Source organism: Schistocerca nitens, chromosome 4 (genome assembly GCF_023898315.1).
Source record: "Schistocerca nitens isolate TAMUIC-IGC-003100 chromosome 4, iqSchNite1.1, whole genome shotgun sequence".
Taxonomy (NCBI): domain Eukaryota; kingdom Metazoa; phylum Arthropoda; class Insecta; order Orthoptera; family Acrididae; genus Schistocerca; species Schistocerca nitens.
The window spans coordinates 708,475,958-708,499,260 of NC_064617.1; the positions used below are offsets into that span (position 1 = coordinate 708,475,958).

The 23,303-nt window shown below is 42.2% G+C and overlaps 1 protein-coding gene across 1 annotated transcript in view; it reads left to right on the plus strand.

The window, feature by feature from the left end:
• LOC126252529 (probable G-protein coupled receptor No9) overlaps positions 1-22,408 on the plus strand; it is a 778,809-nt gene extending 756,401 nt beyond the window's left edge. The window contains exons 6-8 of the mRNA XM_049953424.1: positions 14,824-15,047; positions 22,080-22,148; positions 22,300-22,408. Of these exons, the coding sequence (XP_049809381.1) occupies positions 14,824-15,047; positions 22,080-22,148; positions 22,300-22,408 (402 nt within the window). The remainder of the gene's footprint in view (positions 1-14,823; positions 15,048-22,079; positions 22,149-22,299) is intronic.
• The last annotated feature ends 895 nt before the right edge of the window (positions 22,409-23,303 follow it).

The window sequence follows — 23,303 nt, forward strand, 5'->3', positions numbered from 1 at the left end:
CTAAGGACAGCACACAACACCCAGCCATCACGAGGCAGAGAAAATCCCTGACCCCGCCGGGAATCGAACCCGGGAACCCGGGCGCGGGAAGCCATCCACTGCAGTAATAGCCCTTGGACGGCCTGAGCGACTCATGTCATCGACAGGTCCTGTCTCTCTGTATCTCCTCCGTGTCGGAACAACATCGCTTTGGTTCACTCCGAGACGCCTGGACTCTTCTCTTGTTGAGAACCCTTCCTGGGACAAAGTAACAATGCGGACGCGATCGAACCGCGTTATTGACCGTCTATGCATGGTTGAGCTACAGACACGAGCTGTGTATCTCCTTCCTGGTGGAATGACTGGAACTGGTCGGCTGTCGGACCCCCTCCGTCCAATAGGCGCTGCTCATGCATGGTTGTTTACATCTTTGGGTGGGTTTAGCACATCTCTGAACAAAGGGACTGTGTCTGTGATACAATATCCACAGTCAAAGTCTATCTTCAGGGGTTCTGGGAACCAAGGTGATGCAAAACTTTTTTGATTTAAATATTTGATTAGCTCTACCTTGTCTGCCAAATACTGCTTTATTTGTAAGAGCGTATACTTCCGTCAGTTAAAAAAACGTTTTCCACGAAAGCTCACTGCAACCGCGGTCGAAATGTACTTTTTATACAGGAAAACTTGTAATACAAAATGATCCAACACCACCCCTAGAAAACTTTTATGTTAAGATTCCTTTTTAATTTCCTTGCGTTCTCTCTCTTTGAAGCTTTAAATCGTTCTCAAGTGAAATACCGAAGCAGATGATGCATGTAAGACACACTAGTCAAATATAATGATCATGTAACAAATGACACGTCATAATCATGCAAGAGCTTATGTATTACGAGAAATCACTCATTATCGAGCTGGATGAAGAAAGGAAGTGTTCCCAAGCATCGGATGTCCAGTACCGTTAGACACATCAATAACAATACAACACGTAACGTAACTGTCCACTGACATTAATGAAGCATACGAGAGCTTGCTTTCACACTACAGTCAGTTAACTCTCTCAAAGTGATCTTCATGTAACTTATACATCATCTCCCTGAAGTAGTGACTACACATTGCTGTACACTTTCTGCACGCGTTTGTCGCTTTTATTCACTCTTGGTACTTCGTACTTACTGGAATTAAGGAAAACGTGGAAGGGATGAACCACCAATATAACTTTCTTTTCACACAAACTGTCTATTTAACAATATATAAACTGTGTTTTACAGATAATAGAAGTATTTAATCATAAAATTTTCCTTAACAAAATGAACAAATCTGCAAAATTCTTTTGACCCTGAGCCGTGTGCGGCTCGCTTTAATGCCGTTCATAGCTTGGCATCTTGTAATAGCGATAGTGGCGTCTCGTTTTCTTAGTGTGTTCGCTGGCGCCACTACGTTTGCTCGTCTTGTCTGTCCATGAGTGGCAGCAGCAGCTCTTATCGATAGCGCGTACTGTGGTACCATCTTTGGAGCGGCCTCTAGTGCTTCCGTGTCGTCGTGTGTCCAGGAAGTGGATTTCGGACGGAGCAGCAGTGAGGTTCGGACAGCCAGTACTCGCCCGACCGCTGGCGACACACAAGCACTGTCCGACGGAAGGATGTCGTCGCGAGAGTGCACGACCACGTCAAGGACCGGATTCAGCGAGTTTTAGTTGAATGGATCGTAATATTGGAGTACTACAACTTTAACTTGTGTGTGTGTGTGTGGTCTCATAGCAATAAGTTGTCAGTCGACGATTTATACTGGGATCTTTCCCGTGTCTGACTTGAGTGAGGACCACCATTGGTTGGTCGTTCGGTCGGTCGTCACAGCAGACCACGTGCATTTGGTCCTCCGACCGCTTCTGGCTTCTCTGTTTTTATGCTGACTTGTAATTCGTCCGTGTTGTTTCACAGTGATTGGGTTGAGTATTGTTTGAGACATTGTGGAATTGTCTTCGCTGGTCCGTGTATCTTGTGTGGTTTTTAATGTACAGTTATTTAAATTTTGCGTGCGTTCTAGTGCAGGCAGTTAGGCTTCGGACAGAGCAGCGAGGAGGTCTACAGCGTGAAGGCAGGCCGGGACTGCTAGCGGCGTGCAGGCACTGTCGGCTCGAGGGGCTGTAGCCGACGACAGAACCCAGGACGTTTGAAGTTGAGTGAACCGTATCCAGTACTGGGACATACACTGTTTGAGATCTCGCTGTTGTTTGCATGTTGCTGCTCCCAGGGCTGGTGAGACCAACTGCAACAAGTGGAGTCTGTCAGGTTGGCGGAATGTGGTAGCCGCCTTCCACTACTTGATGTTAGTCTGGATTTAGTATTATTCTTATTAGTGAATGGCAACCAGCAGTATTTTCTGCCTTGTGGTTGCTAACGCCCCTGTTACTGTCCCTGGAGGTTAGCGTACTTTTACGGCTGTGTACCTTTCCTCTTCGTATTGATACTGTCTAACACAGCGTGTAGTTCGACAGCCTCTTGAATCGTACTGTGCATATGTTTTTGGAGATCTACCTTGGTTGTAGCGTTTCCCTCCACCTTGGGTGTTCTTCTGAAGACGTGGTGCTGTCCGTCTCTTTGTCCTTGCCTAAAAATATTCCATCGTTGTACCGGTGATAGGACGTTAGGCGGATTGGTTAGTCGGTCGGTCGGCGCTTAAGCTACCCCTAGTGTGAGTTGCCATCCTGTTACGTGAGTACAACTCTTGGTTGCCTGTCTCACCGCTTACACAGCTGTAGTCACCTTCCTCAGATCGATCCAGGGAGCAATTTCTGTGGATCACTTCGTCTTATTTGGACAAATTGTCATAACTGTTTAAAATTTAATGTTCTAACATGCTATTGCCTTCCCCATTTGTAATTCTGGACCTCAGTCGTTGTTGTTTGTAACAGTGCTTGTGGCCTTCAGCCGACAAGTTAAAAAATGGTTTCAAATGGCTCTGAGCACTATGGGACTTAACAGCTGTGGTCATCAGTCCCCTAGAACTTAGAACTACTTAAACCTAACTAACCTAAGGACATCACACACATCCAAGCCCGAGGCAGGATTCGAACCTGCGACCGTAGCAGTCGCACGGTTCCGGACTACGCGCCTAGAACCGCGAGACCACCGCGGCCGGCCCGACAAGTTATTTTCAGTTTTCTCTTAAAATAAGGCCTGCAGCCGTCATTAGGGGCTGTTACAGTTCGTTAAGATTGTTTTAAAAATATTTTAGTATTTTAACATGCGACTGCCATCCTTACTTGCAATTCAGGCCTTCAGCTGTTGAGTTTTCTGAAGTTTCATGTAGCCATCACCCAACACAAAAAAATTTAAGTTCCTTCTTGGCAAGGCCTTCAGCCGTCAGAGTAGTGAAATCTTTTAAAATGGTTGTTGAGAGTTATTTTTTTAGAAATAAAGTGTATGTGTTTTCTGTGCAACCAACGGTAACTGATTAGACCCCGTGACACCTTCCCTGTTTCCTCCAAGTTCCACGTCTCAGACCTTAAACCTCAAGTTGAATAAGCTTTTAATCTTTGCAAAAGAGATATGAAGTGCTGTATTGCAAAATATGGCAATGATTACAAGACCGTCGGACCTGCAGCCCACCCGTTATCGGGTAAAACAGCAGTGTTTACTGCCGCGCTAGACACATTCTGTCTTATTAAATACCCTTCTGCAACAGACGAAAACTATATAAACACCATTGATGACAAGAGCGATTAAATTACTCAAAACAAATCAATTAACTTTTAATTTGAGAGCTGTATGTCGAAAGGTTCAGGAATAAGACGCTCACCTGTGTTTAGAGGTTACATAGATTAGCAAACGATATGACAAATACTTCAAAGCAACCAACCTCTTAATTTCAATCGGCAACCAAGGTGCGAATAGATCCCAACTCGTCCCTTCCGACAATTGACTAAAGCCCAGTGCACAGTTGGCTGTTAATATTTTCAAGGTCAAACTGATTGTCAATTATTAAGACCGCTCTGAAGGAACGTTTTAAAACATCACTTATGAACACTTTTTACAAGAGAACTCACTTGACGGGACCACAAGATCCAGCTAGAATACACCAATAAGACCAGGTCTTTCAAACACGGAAACGAACAGCGGAGTACAACAGGTAGTCCAGATTATGACTAATGACTGAGAAATGAAATTACAGTCAAAGAATTGAACCGGTTAACAGCTAAATCTAACCACAAGGTCCCTCTTTTGTTTAACGGCAACTTGTGCCTTAGTACAATTGTTCCGTCTGTGTTTACGACCAGGAAAAAAATGTTCAAATGTGTGTGAAATTTTATGGGACTTAACTCCTAAGGTCATCAGTCCCTAAGCGTGCACACTACTTAACCTAAATTATCCTAAGGACGACCACACACACCCATGCGCGAGGGAGGACTCGAACCTCCGCCGGGACCAGCCACACAGTCCATGTCTGCAGCGCCTAAGACCGCTCGGCTAATCCCGCGAGGCATACGACCAGGAGCTGATTAATTAGAACATTAATGACCGGGTACAAACCAAAAGGGAAAGGCCATATAATAGCGGAACAAATTTTCAAACGACAACTAATGTCTTGGTAAAATACTACTGCCTATATCTGCGATCAAATGTCCGACCGAGTGAAACTCTGAGGGTCGGGTACAAACCAGAAAATAATAAGGAGGGCAGGTAGACAATGAAACAAATCATCACGAGGATTACAAAATGTTACTGCCCTTTATCAGCAAGCAGTTTCGTGGATCCACGGTGCGTCGCAGCGGTTACTGAGTGGTGCCGATGAAAGCCAGGTAGAAGAGGGCAGCCAGGTCCCGAGCGGTCGTCCGACACGAATGTTGCCAACCAACCGACGGAAGGTCAGCCTGCTGCTTGTAGTCGATGCTCATCCCTGAAGTACTTTGGTGTCTTCGCTTTGCGTCAATCCCCAAACTTCGTGCCTGCTTCTCGAGCCAGTAAACCCCATAAATATCTCAGCAAGCAAAGACCTTCTAAGGACACAACCCATAGATACCAACTCATCCTCATAGGTATTGGCAATGGGGCCGCAAGAGGGATAGTCGAACCTACAGCTGAGCCAGGAACGCCAGATAGAACAGCCTACTAATTCAATTGCGCCACGGCTCAATTCTGTCGGCAATGCAGTTTTATCAGAAGTCAGAGTTCAGGGTTTTCCAAAGGAAAATTTCCAACGGAAAATTTTGTACGAGAATGTTATATGTTAGTAATTATCACAGAACTATTACCACAGTACCATCTATACCTTCCTTCACTGATACTTCACCAAAAATGCGAGTGTTGAGGTGTCTGTGTAACTTTGTAATACAGCCAACCACGTATGCAGTGCCATCTCCAGTGTTATGATGAAAGTAATGGTTGTTTGGCACTAACCTTAATAACAATGTGTAACTTGAAAGTCCTTAATTAGTACACATTATTAACATTTTATTTCGTAACAGTTCCTTATTTTATCACTAACTTCGCCTGTCTGCAGTAACTGATAAAATTCAGATAGAATAACCGAATTGGGTTTTGACTGTGTGACCTCCGCAGTCCAGCTGTTCGCTGCACCAACTCCCTCGGTGCCGTTCCTGTTACAGGAGCGAATAAAACGCCTTGATCTCTTTCATCTCTGACTCACTTTTTGAGAGGCTTAATTCGTTACCTGAGTGAAAAAGATAACTTCGTCAGCGCTCAAATTTCTCTCACATCCAACTGAAGCACTTCAGTGTTGAAGTCCTTAAATTGCCAAAGCTTTCTTCTGGGATCGCTAGCCGTCAGTATAAAGTGATAAAGGAAGAGTACCCCGAAGGCAATTTACCCGATTTGCATAATCCCTGTTTAATGGGGCAGTCTTTCTCGTTTCACCTTTACCTTGCAAAGCGCGCTGGGACTCTTCACGACCACTTTAAATACTCCTAATAGCCCACTTATAGTCGGTATTATCCTGTACAGGCCTCGCCCGAAGGAGGAGCGTGAAGTACTTGTGTACTGCTGCTCCCGCGTCTAACAAGCAAGGAAGTAATTTTCCTGTGATCCATCTTTCGAGATAGTCCTCTTGGATGTGAAGATGTATTTACTAAAACTATATACGTGGAATGTTGTACAAAGGTGTGTTTATTTGTGATCATATTTACGTTACGCTATCGATCTCGGAGTTACGCAATTCCGCCAGGCGTCCGTGTTTATACGGACGCCTGACGTCTAGGGTTGTTGTTACGTAACTCTGAAATCGATATATTTGTATATGAACATCATAAACGAAGAGAGATAAGTGGTGTATTCTAGAGAAATTTTCTTATCAAAAAGTAAGTTTCAGAAAAACGGTTCTACAGAATATTCATTCGATTTTTAACTAATGGCGCCTTCCATCACATGTAAATTAATGCAGATGCTACATTGGAAAGACTTCTTCTTGTGAAACTAGGATTTTGCAGATCACACTACAACGATAATAATGACTGGTGTGTATGACAGCTCAACTTTAGGGTCATTGACGGCCAATGTAGTACGCTAGAAGATGGTAAACTTCATAAAAGTTTTTTGGTGCATACATACCACAGTATCTGCGTATATCGTCTGAGAGAATATCACTTTCACCCTATTTTTTATGTCTAAAAGAAACAGGGCAGGTTATATCGTGTACACAGTCGTGGAGGTTATAGGTGTGCCAACGTCTTTGTAAAGTACTCATTTATTACTAACACTGACGCGAGCTTAATTCTGATACAAAAACCGCAAAATATCGCAAACTTAGCAGTGCTCTCCAACATAGACACTGAAAAATGTCAGTCTGGTTTCCCAGTTTTGCCTGTTCTCTTTTATTCATAAGTGCTTATATTTCATGTTCTTTTCTCACTTGCTATTCAGGTCCTGTCAAGCCGCCGACGATATTGCAATCTTCTTGGTCAGAGGTGAAATTCATTTTGAATCACAAGTAAATATTTTCACTACTCCCGTCTTGGTAGTTCATCTTGATTCTTTAGTATCAACATTGATAGGATGTCTATTTCTAAATAACGTGAAAACGAACTGTCATGGATTGGTTAACGTGTTCATTTGATCTGTTATATTGTGTGAGTTTGCATATCCAAAGATTACCTGCTTTAGCAGGCGGAGTTCCCATCCCGCTAAACGTGTGTCATGAACATTTAAGTAAAACCTTAAGTTACAAAACGAAACAAGAATAGTGTCTGTGCGGCAGAAACATCAGAAAGAGAAGGTATTTTATTTGCGCCAACCTATCGGAATTGCATGCTTTGGAGAGACACTTTTTTAAACAAAACATATACAATAACAGTTGAATTAAATTCAAGTAACAACAATCAATTTACGAAGAGAGATGAAATAAGTTTAAACAGTGGAAAAATGATAAGCGACCCTTGCTTATACTAACTGTTTCGATGAGCTAGGCAATAAGATTAAGTCTTAGAAACACCATCACAAACACACAAATAAAAACAAGCAGTGTGGCAAACAACGAAGAAGACGGCTATAGAGGAAGCAAGGATAAAATAAAGTAAAAAACGAAGCAAGTGAGAAAAAGAAAAAAAAATGGTGAAGGAAAATTCTCACCAAACGAAGGAAACTAGAGTTCAGGATCTGGTCTCATACACATTTTCCCTTGTCGGTGTATGTTCATTAAAAAAAAAAACATCAAAATCATTAAAAGAGACTCCTAGAAGTGATGACTTTTCATAGCAGAAGAGGTTTGGTAGCCGTATGTGTATCTAGACTGAAATCAATTTGTCCTACTCGAATGACTACCACGCAAGAGCTACTTGTTTTCCCAAACCTCCCCTTTTTTGTACTCTCTTAAACGACTCTTGACTGCCTAATCACGTAAAGCACTGTCATTCGTTCCAGCAGCATCACATCTATTTCCTTTCTACTTTGAGATTTCAGACGATCTGATATATACTCTTGGGTCTTTCACTTCCATGATAGCATGTGTTAAAGCGTAATGAAAAATAAAAGACTAGTATATGAAAATCAGTTTGTTTGTACACTCTCTTTTGTGCAATTTAAATGCTCCAAGGGTATTATGTATTTCCATACAATATGCAATGAAACTATTTATCATTGCAGTTCCTTTTTTTGAATCTGTTTTTTTATAACTGAGAATCGTTCTACGAAATTGATGGGTTCCTGCTGCGTTTGCTTCCTTTATAATTTGTCTCACTTATTGTAAACAGGTCCTGCGAATTCTTCTGCTCCACTGCCCCTAGTTACCACTATCAAATGGCGGATATCATTTTTCTAAGAATTTGTTATGAGGTTTTTTCCTTCATTTTGGAAAAGTGTCGGAACGAAAGACAATTTCCATCAGTTCTTCCCTCATTATTCAACAAGGTACTGCGGCAATGTACGTAATCGTATTGCTCTTTCCTTTCAGTCATTTGAGAAACAGGCTTGCACTTCAGAGAACTTTGTAAGGATACATCTATGCCGTAGGAATTCTTGTAGTTACGAAGAAGAACACGGCAGTGGATGCACCATTAACATAGATAGACACTTCAAATGAAAGTAGCTAGTGTGTTATAAACACCTCTCATAATAAATATCTGAGTTTAAATAAAGCGCATGAGCTAATGTGGGTATCACAGGATGTGGTAATATGCAAGTATGTTGCGGACTTGTAGTGTAATGCGTGAGCGAGCAGGCATAGCGATGACGAAAAACGTGATCGTAGGTTTACTGTTGTATAGGTGTCGCAATACGTGTCATGGAGCAGAGACAGTATACGATAATCTACAACTACATGTCTACTCTGCATTTCACACTTAAGTGCCTGACAGAGGTCTCATCGAAATACTTTCAAAGTATTTCTCTACCGTACCACTCCCTGACAGCGCACGGGAAAAACGAACAACTAAATTTTTCCGTGCGAACTCTGATTTATCTCATTGTATTACAATGATCATTTCTTCCTATGTAAGTGAATGTCAACAATAGCTTTCAGAGAAGAACGTTAGAGATTTAAATTTCATGAAAAGCTCTCACAGAAAGGAAAAAGTCTTTTTTTTTTTTTTTTTAAAGATTGATACCATAGATTGCTTATCGTATCCATGACAGTTTTTCTCTATTTCGTGGTAATATAAAGTAGGCTGTCCTTCTTTGAACTTTTTCGATGTCATCAGCCAATCCCATCTGGTAAGGATCCCACAATGCTGAGCAGTACTCTAGCAGAGGACAGACACGCGTAGTAGAACTGTTACATCTGAGTATTATGACAATAAAACTCAGTCTTTGGTCTGCCTGCCCCACAATATTGTCTATGCAATAGTTCCAATTTAAGTTGTTCGTAATTATAATTCGAGGTATTTAGTTTAATTGACAACCTTTAGGCTTGTACGATTTATCATTTAACCGAAATTTAAGGGATTACTTTTAGTGCTCATGTGAATGACCTCACGCTTCCAAATACGTATTTGGGCTCAACTGCCATTTTTCGCAGCCTACTGTGTGTTGCCTAAATCATTTCGCAATTGGTTCTGATCTTCTGATGATTTTATTAGACGGTAAATGACACCATCGTCCAGACAATCTAAGATGACTGTTCAGACTATGTCCTAAATCCTGTATAAAGATTATGAACAGCGGAGGGCCTAGAATACTGCCTTGCGGAAACACCAGATATGACTTCAGTTTTATACGATGACTTTTCGTCTATTACAAAGCTGATGTCACTTCCATTTTACTCGATGACTTTTTGTCTAGTAGTACGGACTACCACCTTTCCGACAGGATATCACGAAGCCAGTTGCACAACTGAGACGATACACCATAAGCACTAAATTTCATAGGAAGCAGTTTATGAAGAACGGTATCAGAAGCCTTTTAGATATCTACGAATGTGGAATCAATTTAAGATCTCCTGTCGATAGCACTCATTACGTCATGAGAGTAAAGAGCTAGTTGTGTTTCACAAGAACGATATTTTCTGACTCAGCGTCAGTAGATCGTTTCCCTCGAGGTAATTCACAATGTTGGAACACAGTATTTGTTTCAAAATACTACTGCAAATCAACGTCAGCGACATGGGTCTGTAATTCATGGGATTACTTCTACTTCTTTTTCTTGATTTTTGGTGTGACCTGTTAAACGTGTCAGTGTCTAGGTACAGGTCTTTCGCCGAGATAGCGATTGTACATGATTATAATGTACAGAGCTATTATATCAGGATACTCTGAAAGGAATCTAATTGGTATACAATCTGGACCAAAGAAATTTGATTTTTAGTTGATTTAAGACGCTTTTCTGTACCGACGATATCCCCTTCTAAGTTACTCATGTTGACAGCTGTTCTTGATTAGAAAGATTATACAGTATTTCATGTAATGAGATAGCTCAGTGTTTTATCTTACATTAGTGGTATTCCGCGGACCATTGGGTTACAGAAAGAAATCCAAAATTTATATTTTATTTATGAGCAATAAATTAAACGACTTAACGCTTTAAATATGATTCTATCATAGTTTCAGTGTTAATGGTAAACTCTACTACGTTAGTCACAAGACATTTAACATGTTCTGGAAGATTATTAAATTACATGTGTGCCCATGTAGTGGACTCTTTTCACTCTTTTCAACACCAACGCTATCTTCTTGAAGTATTTGTAAAGGTTGATTTCCATTCTGGTCGTATATTCACACACTGCCCTATTTTTTTTTTAAGAAGGGAAATATTGACAACTGGAAAGAAAACCATTCCATATTTAAGCTGGGAAGCAACTATCAAAGCACTAAGTTCTTTGAAGCGGTATTTGCAGGATGTTCTGGAAGTAATAGCAAACACAAATCTTGTAACACGATTCTGTATTCTGAAAATATGTCCCTGTACCGTTACAGAGGAGACAGTACGCTGTGGTTGTACAAAAGTTGACCAACACGGTAACTTACGTTTTTACAAATGGTAGTCGCTATCCCTGGAGCCCAGATGTGATTCAGTAACTCATTAGTCAATGGAATTATGATGAGTAACATTTACCTTCATTTTAACGTATTTTTATTAATAGCTTTGCATATATATAACTGAATCGGAAAACGCAATATCTTGTAATATAAGAATATCTAAAATGGCAACAAATTGAATAATACATGAAGTGTATTCGCCGTTGCGAATAGGAATAACCATCGGCTGTATAAGGGAATGACGAAAACGGAAATTTGTGCCGGACTGGGATTCGAACCCAGATCTCCTGTTTTGTGCGAGCGGTGGCCTTAACCGCTTTGACTGTCCTCGCACGACTCCCGGCCAAACCCAAACTTCCATATGTCGTCGTTTTGCATCACTATCTGTAATGGTACACACATAATGTAATTCCCGTACAGGTGAAGTCATTTTTATTGAAAAGACGCTGCCTCGTATCGATGGGTAAATCCGCTATTGCAGTGTCAGAGTTGTTAAGAAGATTGACCCAATGTTTCTTTTTAACAACACACGCACTGCAGTATCGTAAATTCTGTAGAATTACAAGCTTTGTGCCGGCCGCTGTGGCCGAGCGGTTCTAGGCGCTTCAGTCTGGAAACGCGCTGCTGCTACGGTCGCAGGTTCGAACCCTGCCTCGGGCATGGATGTGTGTGATGTCCTTAGGTTAGTTAGGTTTAAGTAGTTCTAAGTTCTAGGGGACTGATGACCTCAGATGTTAAGACCCATAGTGCTTAGAGCCATTTGAACCATTTTGAACAAGCTTTGTTTTCACAGGACCTCTTCAGTAGTGTTCCTGCCCACGCAGGAACGCTAAAAGGCTTATAATGGTGTTGCAGAGTAGGTTATGCTGAGAAATCACTGTTAAGAAAAAATTTCTATACGTTGCGCCGTTTCGGAGTTAATTATCCCGTCTCGCCGTTGCGCTCACAGATTCAAGAGGCCTGCCAGATACAATTAGTGTCAGTTGTCCTCATAGCGATAATAACACTGACGTATATTTCAGCCTTTGGCTCGCGTTCGATACTTACTAGCGTCTCATGTCCAGTTTCTGTATCGCTCCCTTCTTCGGTTCTAGGATACCAAGCGATGGACACGTTTGGCAATACCTTCTCTGGCACCCCGGCTGAATTTGCTCTCTCTACGGCCTGATTGGCTAACTTCAGTATTAATTAACTCGGAAGCGACACAACGTATCCATTTTTTCTTAATAGTTTTTTTGTCAGTACAATGTACCCTATAACATCCTTACAAGCATTTTAGACTGTTTTGACCACGCTTCGTATCCGTTCTAGATCTGCAAAGAGGTTTTATATGAACTTTGCAATAATGATATTACATGCATTATTATTCCAGTTTAATCTTAAGTAACGATTCTGCTTATGGGGATACGGCCACTGCCTAGTACGCGAGTTGCTTTACTCGAGAGGAACAAATTTATGTCAGTGGCTACGATTGGTCGCTTGTTGTAGTTTTTGGCGAGGATTGACTAGAGAGTGAGCTGTAGAAGTGTGGTTCATTCATCCCCTGATACAATGTGAATGAGCGACAGCGAATGCACACACCAGCCGGTTTCTCACAGTGGATGTTGTGGTTTCCCCAGTGCGCTTGCGACTGTACTACGCGATTCTCTTGATGCTGCCAAGTGTCTGGCTTGGAAGCCTAGTCCCCCTAGATAAAACTGAAATCAGCGTTTCCAAACACTACACCTGCCGACGGTTCACGCAGCAGTTCCATCCACTCTGGATTTCTCCTCCGGTCTTGGGCTGTTCGTAACGAAGACTGTTCCATGATGTGCAAGACACGGTATGGAGTGAGGCTTTTCTTTATAATGTATCTCAAGTCCTGCAACACATAAAGATCCTTAAAGTCATCAACAACATACTGAATAACCGAATCACTGGTGCTAATTTGCGAAACAAGGCACTTGCGTAATGGCCTTTCACAAGATCTGGTTCTTGTCTGATTACTTTCCATCTGTGACATCGCTAACGTCGTAAAGACACAACTGCGAGAGCCTGGATGCATTTATGACGCCGTACGTGAATATCAGTTTCTTATGGGTATTACTTGCATCAAGATAAAAAAAAACTTCGAAATTAAATAATGAGAGTATACACATATGACCTTTTAGTATGCACATCAGTTACGTAAATATTAGAAGCTTACTGCATTTTCAGTTTTAATAGTCCATAAAAGTAAAGCAATTAAGCCATGTTAGGAAAGGACACAGAGCATTATTTGGTGCTGACTTCGTATGCATAAAGTCAGCTTAGAATGAGCGACCGTTACAGGTTCTACCGTTAACGTTTCGGATACTTTTTGGGTCTAACACAAGCTTTCAATTACGCATTCTCTGTGAATGACATATATACATATCGACAGATTTCCGAGATATTCTCAGTGTTACGCCAAATTAGGGCCCACGCAGAACGTAGCTAAGTGTAGACTTTTATCTACACTCCTGGAAATGGAAAAAAGAACACATTGACACCGGTGTGTCAGACCCACCATACTTGCTCCGGACACTGCGAGAGGGCTGTACAAGCAATGATCACACGCACGGCACAGCGGACACACCAGGAACCGCGGTGTTGGCCGTCGAATGGCGCTAGCTGCGCAGTATTTGTGCACCGCCGCCGTCAGTGTCAGCCAGTTTGCCGTGGCATACGGAGCTCCATCGCAGTCTTTAACACTGGTAGCATGCCGCGACAGCGTGGACGTGAACCGTATGTGCAGTTGACGGACTTTGAGCGATGGCGTATAGTGGGCATGCGGGAGCCCGGGTGGACGTACCGCCGAATTGCTCAACACGTGGGGCGTGAGGTCTCCACAGTACATCGATGTTGTCGCCAGTGGTCGGCAGAAGGTGCACGTGCCCGTCGACCTGGGACCGGACCGCAGCGACGCACGGATGCACGCCAAGACCGTAGGATCCTACGCAGTGCCGTAGGGGACCGCACCGCCACTTCCCAGCAAATTAGGGACACTGTTGCTCCTGGGGTATCGGCGAGGACCATTCGCAACCGTCTCCATGAAGCTGGGCTACGGTCCCGCACACCGTTAGGCCGTCTTCCGCTCACGCCCCAACATCGTGCAGCCCGCCTCCAGTGGTGTCGCGACAGGCGTGAATGGAGGGACGAATGGAGACGTGTCGTCTTCAGCGATGAGAGTCGCTTCTGCCTTGGTGCCAATGATGGTCGTATGCGTGTTTGGCGCCGTGCAGGTGAGCGCCACAATCAGGACTGCATACGACCGAGGCACACAGGGCCAACACCCGGCATCATGATGTGGGGAGCGATCTCCTACACTGGCCGTACACCACTGGTGATCGTCGAGGGGACACTGAATAGTGCACGGTACATCCAAACCGTCATCGAACCCATCGTTCTACCACTCCTAGACCGGCAAGGGAACTTGCTGTTCCAACAGGACAATGCACGACCGCACGTATCCCGTGCCACCCAACGTGCTCTAGAAGGTGTAAGTCAACTACCCTGGCCAGCAAGATCTCCGGATCTGTCCCCCATTGAGCATGTTTGGGACTGGATGAAGCGTCGTCTCACGCGGTCTGCACGTCCAGCACGAACGCTGGTCCAACTGAGGCGCCAGGTGGAAATGGCATGGCAAGCCGTTCCACAGGACTACATCCAGCATCTCTACGATCGTCTCCATGGGAGAATAGCAGCCTGCATTGCTGCGAAAGGTGGATATACACTGTACTAGTGCCGACATTGTGCATGCTCTGTTGCCTGTGTCTATGTGCCTGTGGTTCTGTCAGTGTGATCATGTGATGTATCTGACCCCAGGAATGTGTCAATAAAGTTTCCCCTTCCTGGGACAATGAATTCACGGTGTTCTTATTTCAATTTCCAGGAGTGTATAAACGTGATATCGTCTCTCGTTGCAGGTGAAGCGGTTCCGCATGGAGACGAAGGCTGCGAAGACGCTGGGGATCATCGTGGGCGGCTTCATCGTGTGCTGGCTGCCGTTCTTCACGATGTACGTGGTGCGCGCCTTCTGCAGCGACGCCGAGTGCATCCCGGCGCCCGTCTTCTCCGTGCTCTTCTGGCTCGGCTACTGCAACTCCGCCATCAACCCCTGCATATACGCGCTCTTCTCCAGGGACTTCAGGTGCGTGCGCCGTCACTGCAGCAATTCTCCGACGGAGAAATCCATACATACGATCAAAAACGGTGTGTGTGTTTTGCACGTTTCCTCCCAAACCGCTAGAGCGATTTCAGGCAAACTTGGTACCTATTCTCTTCAGTCCCGAAGATAAACAAAGAATGGAAAAGATATTTCAGTCACTTTTTTTTGGTGCAGTTGATCTCAAAGTAGCACAAAAGAACTAATTTTGAAATTTTATTTTAAATAATGTTTGAATAATTGATTGTACACATATGTGTATATTGGGTCTTAACAGAGAAGAAAATGCCGATCTCGTAGTATTTTCATATTTTTATTTACAATGAAAAATGTTCACATTACTTCTCCTTTTTATGTACACATTACATTTTATGAACACATTACTTCTCATGTTTATGGAATTTAGCAAAACAATTGTTTTTTTAATATGCACAAATAAACTTTGCACTTTTAACACATTATGCGACAACGTGACTTGCACCCTGGTAGGAAGGTGGCCTACCCTGTCACATTTGCTTTCTCTAGTTGGCTTTGGCACAATTCATCTTTGTTTTGTGTGGTTTGATGCCCCTCGTCTTCATCAGAACTGCTGACATTCTCCTGCGTTACACTCGGAAAAATTTCTTTCGATAGTTCCAGTGAGTCTACAATTTTTGAAAACTTCACCAAGTGGTGGGCCAAGTGAATTCTGAAGTTAATGAAAGACATCCACTTTTGTTTTGGTATCCCTTCTTTTTGACAACACTTTTTCTACATAATCCATGAATTAATGTTGGCACACCAATATGTACAGGTGGAGTTGGAAGTTCATCAACAGAATCCTCGTCTTCATCTGACAAGGTACTCAGTCGCTAGCCTCAAGTAGTTCCATAATTTCATCGTCTGTCAGAGCTGTGAAGTGAAAATTAAATAAAGTAACTGTTGAAGTAATTGACAAAGAAATGAAAGTGAACCTAATAACAAAATTAAAAATTTTAGAACTTTTACTGAGATTCCAGGACCTATAGATTACATGTCCATCCTGCTACCCGTAACACCCACAACGACTTTGCTCCTACTCTACCGTATTAGTAGCTAAACTTTCAGATTTTAATTTAGATTAAGTTTTAAATTACGATTTCGCAGTGAGATCAGTCTTAGCGTTAGTACCACTACATTATGTGAGCTAAGACCTGATGTTCACAAATGTGTACTTCAAATTCAACAGTCGATGTTTGTGAAACTACGAAATTATCTTTTTAATTGCATGCATATATCACTTCCTTGATGTCTTGTATGGAGTAGGACATGATCAAAACAGCAATACAATTAAAAAACTAATATAGAAACTGAATTTACCTTTCTCGCGCCTCGCAGATGACGCTATCCTAAAGATCGGAAGTTTCAGGATGCGAGAAAACAGCCAAAACTGACTTGCGAGCAACCTAATGGCAAAAACAGAGACCGCATGATGTTGCCAGTCGTGCACATCAGGTGTCAATTCGGTAAAACGACACTTGGCAGGATGACTCTACAAAGACCTGATGTGCTGCACATATGTATACGTCGGGACTGAAGAGCCTATAGTGCCAGGTAAGAATCGCTGGGGGGGGGGGGAGGAGCTAAGAACCACCTGTATATCACAGTTCAGGAGATACGACGTCATAAATAATGACACGCGTGAAAAACACCCGACACCCGCCTCATACACGACGGTTTAAATGAGTTACTTCTGTGCTACTAACTGTATTCTGAGAAAACTTCTAAGGTAGTATCCACATACGTCGCTAAATTCACCTACAAAGTGCGTTAAGGTACCACACATAGTTCACAGATACTTCATAAACACTGATATGCGTGAAAAACTGCCACATGATGTATGACATTTAAATTTATGGTCCCTTTGCTACTAACTCCATTCGCAATAAATATTGCAGATGGTATCCACATACGCCGCTGAATGTATCTACAAAATCGTATTGACACATAGATTAGGACATGTGTCATCAACACTGAAAAACACGGAAAAATGCCACATCATGCATGGAGTGTTAATACATTTATTCTTTACTAATAAAACACTACTGCTCTCGAGTCAGGTTAAGCAAATCCCTGACACCCGGTAGAGCTTCTGATAGCTTTCAACTGTGAAACGCAAACGGCTGTGGGCGAAAACGATAGTCGTGAAGTAGCGTACAGTAACTGTCCAGGGTCATATTTCTTAATTAGGGTGCTGTACTTATACATTTGTACATTCTCCGTAATTTTTTTTTTTTTTTTGGTACGACTCTTTCATAATTTCAAAGGTGTTTCAACGAATATATGAAAATGAATTTGTTTCCATACCTCACTATAAACATAGTTAATTTTTTGTTTTTATTTCTAACAGGAAATTTGGCAAAACGAAAACCTGGGCAATGCCGGGTTTGTCAGCTATTTATTGATAAGTGTTGACCTCACCTTGATCTTTAATTTCTCTGTCCTTACGCCATCATCCATTGAAAACTCCAATCCTTAATAACATTAGGTTAGGTTTGTTGATGAAAAACGAAACCGACGCTTCATCTTCATCTTCTCTTCAGGTATTAAGCAGGAATTTCCTGTTACGGTACCCATCTCTGCCGGGGTCTTCCTCTGTCTCTTCTCCAACGGCACTTATAATTTCTTGTCTTTAAGGGAAGTCTTTCACTCTCCATTCTTTGTAGATGTTCGTTCCATTTTCTTCTGTAATCTCGAATTTTATCATTGAGACTTAGGATTTGCAGTTCTCCTCTAATATCTTGGTTTCTTAGCCTGTTTTCTCTTGTGCAACCTTTAACACCTCAAAGGAATTTAATTTCTTGTGCCTGAATCCGGATTTCTTGCTTCTTGGTAATCACCCAGGTCTCACTTCCACAGGGCGGTGTGGGATCTGCAACAGTTTTGTAAGATTCAAATTGACTGTCTTTCCTGGTTTTGTTTTTTTAAGTTTCTGTTAATTGTTCCACATATCCGGCTGGATTTACTAAGCTTAATTTCAATATCTCTGCTGTAGCCATATGTCATTTCACGTCCGAGGTAATTGAAATGGTTTGCTCTAAAATCTTCTGATCTATCACTATTTTTGTTCTGATTGGTTCTTTCACCACGAAGGCCATTGTCTGAGTGCTTTCTTTTGAAATTTCCATGTTAAATTTTGGACTTATTTGTTTTAGCAAGTAGATTCCTTTCTGAAGGTCATCTTTATCTGCTAGGATCACTGCATCATCAGCATATAGCAAATTATTTAAAAGAATGTTCCTGTCTAGGTAGATGCATTTCTGATATTCTGAATATCATATATGTATTATTTCATTAATACAGATGTTGAACAAAGTTAGACAGATGCAGCAGCCTTGTAGTACCCTTTTCTTATTTGGTATCTCTTTAGTTGTTCTATTGGTATTTGTGTCTTGATATAAGCTTTTTATCACATTTACTAGATGCTTTGTATATCCGCTAGTCATCATTATTTCCCAAAGTTTCTCTCTATTGACGTCAAAAGCTTTTTTCAAGTCAATAAAAGCAATGTGTGTTTCTTTATTACACTCTCTCCGTTTTTGTATTATTTGCTGTCGAATAAAAACTGCATCTATTGTGGAGCGTCCTTTCCTAAAACCCATTAATTCCTCTTGCAGTACTGCTTCTGCTATGTTTTTAAGTCTTGTATTTAAAATCTTAGCATACACCTTGTATGCTGAGTCCAGTAAACTTATTCCTCTGTAATTACAGCATAAACGTTTATCTCCTTTTTAAAAACTGATATCACTGTAGCTGTTTTCCAATCTTTGGGAATACTCTTCTTCTTCTTCCAACATTCGTTTAACATTCCAATCTTTGGGAATACTCTTCTTCTTCTAACATTCGTTTAAGAGATGTAGCAGTCGTTGGCGAAGCACCATTCCTCCATATTTTAATAATTCAGCATTAATGCCGTCTCTTTCAGTTTCTTTTCTGTTCTTAAGTGATATTAGTGCAGATGCTAACTCGTCAGACAGTCATTCATCTAATCCTTTCTCGTATAGTTATTCAATTTCAGTTTCTTGTGCTGTATGATCATACCACAATTCTCTGTAATGATTTATCCACTGTTCTTCTTCAGTACTATTTATTTGTATCTTCTCTCTTTCTGTTATGTTTAAGGTTTCTAAAACCTTGTATGCCATTTGCTGTCTTCCGTGGATATCATGTTCGATATTAGAAATAAACCTATCCCAGTGATCCTGATGTGCTTTCCTTGCTACGCATTTACCTTTATTTCTTTTCTCCTTATAGTATTGTTTGTTCTCAATAGTGAGGTTGCTTAATTATTTCGTATATGCATCCTGTTTTTCTTTGACAGCTTTCATTATATCCTCATTCCAAATTTTTAGGCCTTTTCTTTTCCGTATTCTTTTCTTTTTACCGAGAGCTTCTCCTGCTACTCTGCATACAGTATTCTCCAGAGTTTTCCATTCTTCTTCTATATTGTCTTTATTTTGTAAGTTTGCTAGTTCTTCATTAAATCTCCTTTGTTACAGGTGTCTGATACTGTCCTCTTCAAGCAAGTATACAACGCTATGATCTTGTTGGTTTGTTACTTGCTTAGTTATTTTCTTCCATTTTGTAAAATGTTCTGTTCTTGAGATTAGTAAGAAATGATCTGATCCTATTTCTTGTCCTCTATAAACTCTCGTATCCCTTACTTGGTCCGCTAGCTTATCATTTGCTAAGATCTAGTCAATTATTGATCTAAGACTTCTGCTGGCCCAAGTATACTTGTGTACATTCTTTTACTTAAAAAGTGAGTTTGTGATTTTTAAATTGTTGTAAGTGGCCAAATCTCTTAGTAGTTTTCCATTTTCATTACACATGGGTTCTCCTAACTGGCATATAACGTTTGTTACTGGGATATTTCCTATTCTGCATTGAAATCACCCATCATAATAATCTGAACAGTAGCACTGTATTTACTCAGAGTCTTCTGCAGTTCTTCGTATAAGCTTTCAGACTCGTCTTTTTTCCCTTCTTCAGGTGCATATACATTTTTAAAGTTGGCGTTACACCTTATCAGTTTCAATATCACTGTAAGTATTCTTTCACTTATGTATGTACAATCTTGAATGTCTTTTTCCCATTTTGTATGCAGGAGTAGTGCTACACCTTTGCTTGCTCTTTTATGTAGTTGAACACCACTACAGATCATAATGTAAGCCCCTACATATTTATTTCCTCTTAATTTCTTTTTAGTTTCTGTGAGTGCTACAGCATCGACATTCCTGTCGCTTAGTATATTTACTAGTTCTACCTCCTTTTGAAAAATTCCTCTCATATTCCAGGTTGCTACCTTGATATGTCTATTTATCCATTTTCGTTTGTCCTTTTTGATAGCCTTGTCATTTACCTTTGAGACCTTATTGTTTCCGAGGATCGTTTGGGTACTGGAAGTAGTCTGTGTCTTCTGAGAGTTGGTTACCAGCCATCTGCTCAACCCCCTTCTAGGAAGACCAGGTTTTTCTTTATGGGTTATCTCCTTTAGCCGATATGTTCCAGTTATTTAAAGGCGCCGGAAATGAGTTCGCCTTTCATCTTCACCCATTGGCTTTGTAGCCTATATCTATTGTGTGTCATACATTGTCTAAGGGTCTCATGACTCATGCCTTCTAGGATGTGGGAGTAGGGTTTGTTGGCAGAGCTGCATTGAAATCCTTAAGTCTGATTGACTTCCCAAATCTGAGTGGACGTTTCCCAGAGTTTTGTTTCTGCAAACAGCCTGAGCAGACTCCAGTGTCCTTTTCGAAGCTTTGATTGTTGGAGAATAGAAAAGAGAAATGAAAGACACGCTCAGGCCTCGAAACCTAATTCCAATGGGGACGAAAGAGTAAGTTGACCAAGGGAGGCCGATAGGAAAGGAAACAGAAGAAGCCTAACACAAGTAAGTGGAAGTAATGTCAGACATAGCTAAGGGCCCATGTGGTTGCCGCCCACATACTCCCAAGACCGTAGCCCCCTGGGGGACTACTCTGTGTCTGGAATCTCACCAACTGACCTGTCTGGCATGGGTGACCCTACCGGGAGTATAGCTCCCGCCAGCGTAGCTCAGTGGATCACTGATATTACAAGGGGCGCTCAAGAGTAACTCAGTGACAGCTCTCTGCTTGGAATGCAATTCTGTTAAAGACGTCATTTTGAAAGCTACCAATAGCGCCGCCACCTGTAGGAACTTCATGAAACTGTAGGGGTTGAAGGGAGAATATTGCACGATGTCCTACAACAAGTTCAACATATTTTAACTGAAATCGGCTGAGAAAGAAAACTGTTGCATTACTTAAGCAACACCCCTCATATTATTATTGTTGTTATTAGTATTATTAGTGGCAGCTTTTGTTTTTTATTCTTGATGGTATCTAGTTTCGAACACCTGTGTCCATTATCAAACAAGTCGTATCGTAAGTGTAAGGAGACGCTTACGATACGGATGGTTTGAAAATGGACACAGGTGTCCGAAACTAGTTACCATCAAGAAACTAAAAAAAAAAAAAAGATATTTCTCAGTGTGGTTTACGACGGAGCTACAAACTTGCGAATCTACTTTTCACCTGCAGCATGTTGCAAGCTCGTAGACGTCAATTTATTTCCTTACTGTTTGTCATATTAAAATTATTGTTATTTCTCATGTAAGTGTGATGTATATAATACTGTATGTGTAAAACAATGGTCCGATGTAAGAGAGGACCTTAAGGCCCTAATGTGATCGGGTTAAATAAATAAATAACTGCGTCCGAAATGATGTGGGATAAGGTACCTGTGCACTGTGGGCGCTTCAAGCCGTTCGTAAAGGAGTCGTTCCTCGACCACAGACAGTGAATTTAGAAGACAAATCGGTTGATAATATTTGGATTTTTTCAATAGTAACTGTATTCGCCATCTTCAAGGCTGCGGGCAGTGTCCCAGACGAAGGGGTCGGTAATGATGGAGAAGGAGGGGCGGGGAGACCGTCGGTTGTGGCATCTGCTGGAGCAGGTGGTGCATGCCTGACAGGTTCGCCTTCACGCGCATCCTCTGCCGCTGCGCCGGCGGCCGCGGTGGCTGGGGGCGGCGCGCTGCGAGTCCCGGCGGTGCGTGGGCGGCGCGGCGCGGCTCCGACGGCTCCACCATAGGTCTGCGGCGGTCCGGAGCGCGCATCGAGAGGCGCCACAGGTGGGCCACTCGTTTTGTGTGTGTGTGTGTGTGTGTGTATGTGTGTGTGTGGGCTGCATAGGCTGCTCCGAGCAACACCAGCAGCCGAGGCGAGTGTACCGGCTGCCGGAGATTTGCGGACACCACCTCTGCCAGGCAATTTGGATGCCCATCCCCAGGGACGAAGGTAGGCCTTCCTCGAGCTCACGGTGTCCGGAAATCTCCGCTTTCGTCGGCCGGAGTGGCCGTGCGGTTCTGGGCGCTACAGTCTGGAGCCGAGCGACCGTTACGGTCGCAAGTTCGAATCCTGCCTCGGGCATGGATGTGTGTGATGTCCTTAGGTTAGTTTGGTTTAATTAGTTCTAAGTTCTAGGCGACTGATGACCTCAGAAGTTAAGTCGCATAGTACTCAGAGCCATTTGAACCATTTTTTCTCCGCTTTCAAGTCACCGAGCCCGTATCTTTCCTGACACTGCCGGTACATATGGGGCCTTCACTCTTTCAGTATTTATTAAAAATGCTGTACTGTCAGTCCTTCAATACACAAGATGATAGGAAATTCCCGTTACAATCTTCTAGGTGTTGTGCAGGAGAGTGAGCGGATAATACCGGGAGATCAAAAAGTCAGTATAAATTTGAAAACTGAATAAATCACGGAATAATGTAGATAGAGAGGTACAAATTGACACACATGCTTGGAATGACATTTGGTTTTATTAGAACCAAAAAAATACAAACGTTCAAAGAATGTCCGACAGATGGCGCTTCATCTGATCAGAATAGCAATAATTAGTATAACATAGTAAGACAAAGCAAAGATGATGTTCTTTACAGGAAATGCTCAATATGTCCATCATCATTCGTCAACAATAGCTGTAGTCGAGGAATAACATTGTGACCAGCACTGTAAAGCATGTCCGGAGTTATGGTGAGGCATTGGTGTCGGATGTTGTCTTTCAGCATCCCTAGAGATGTCGGTCGATCACGATACACTTGCGACTTCAGGTCTGGGGACCTGGGAGGCCAAGCATGACGAAAGTGGCAGCTGAGCACACGATCATCACCAAACGACGCGCGCAAGAGATC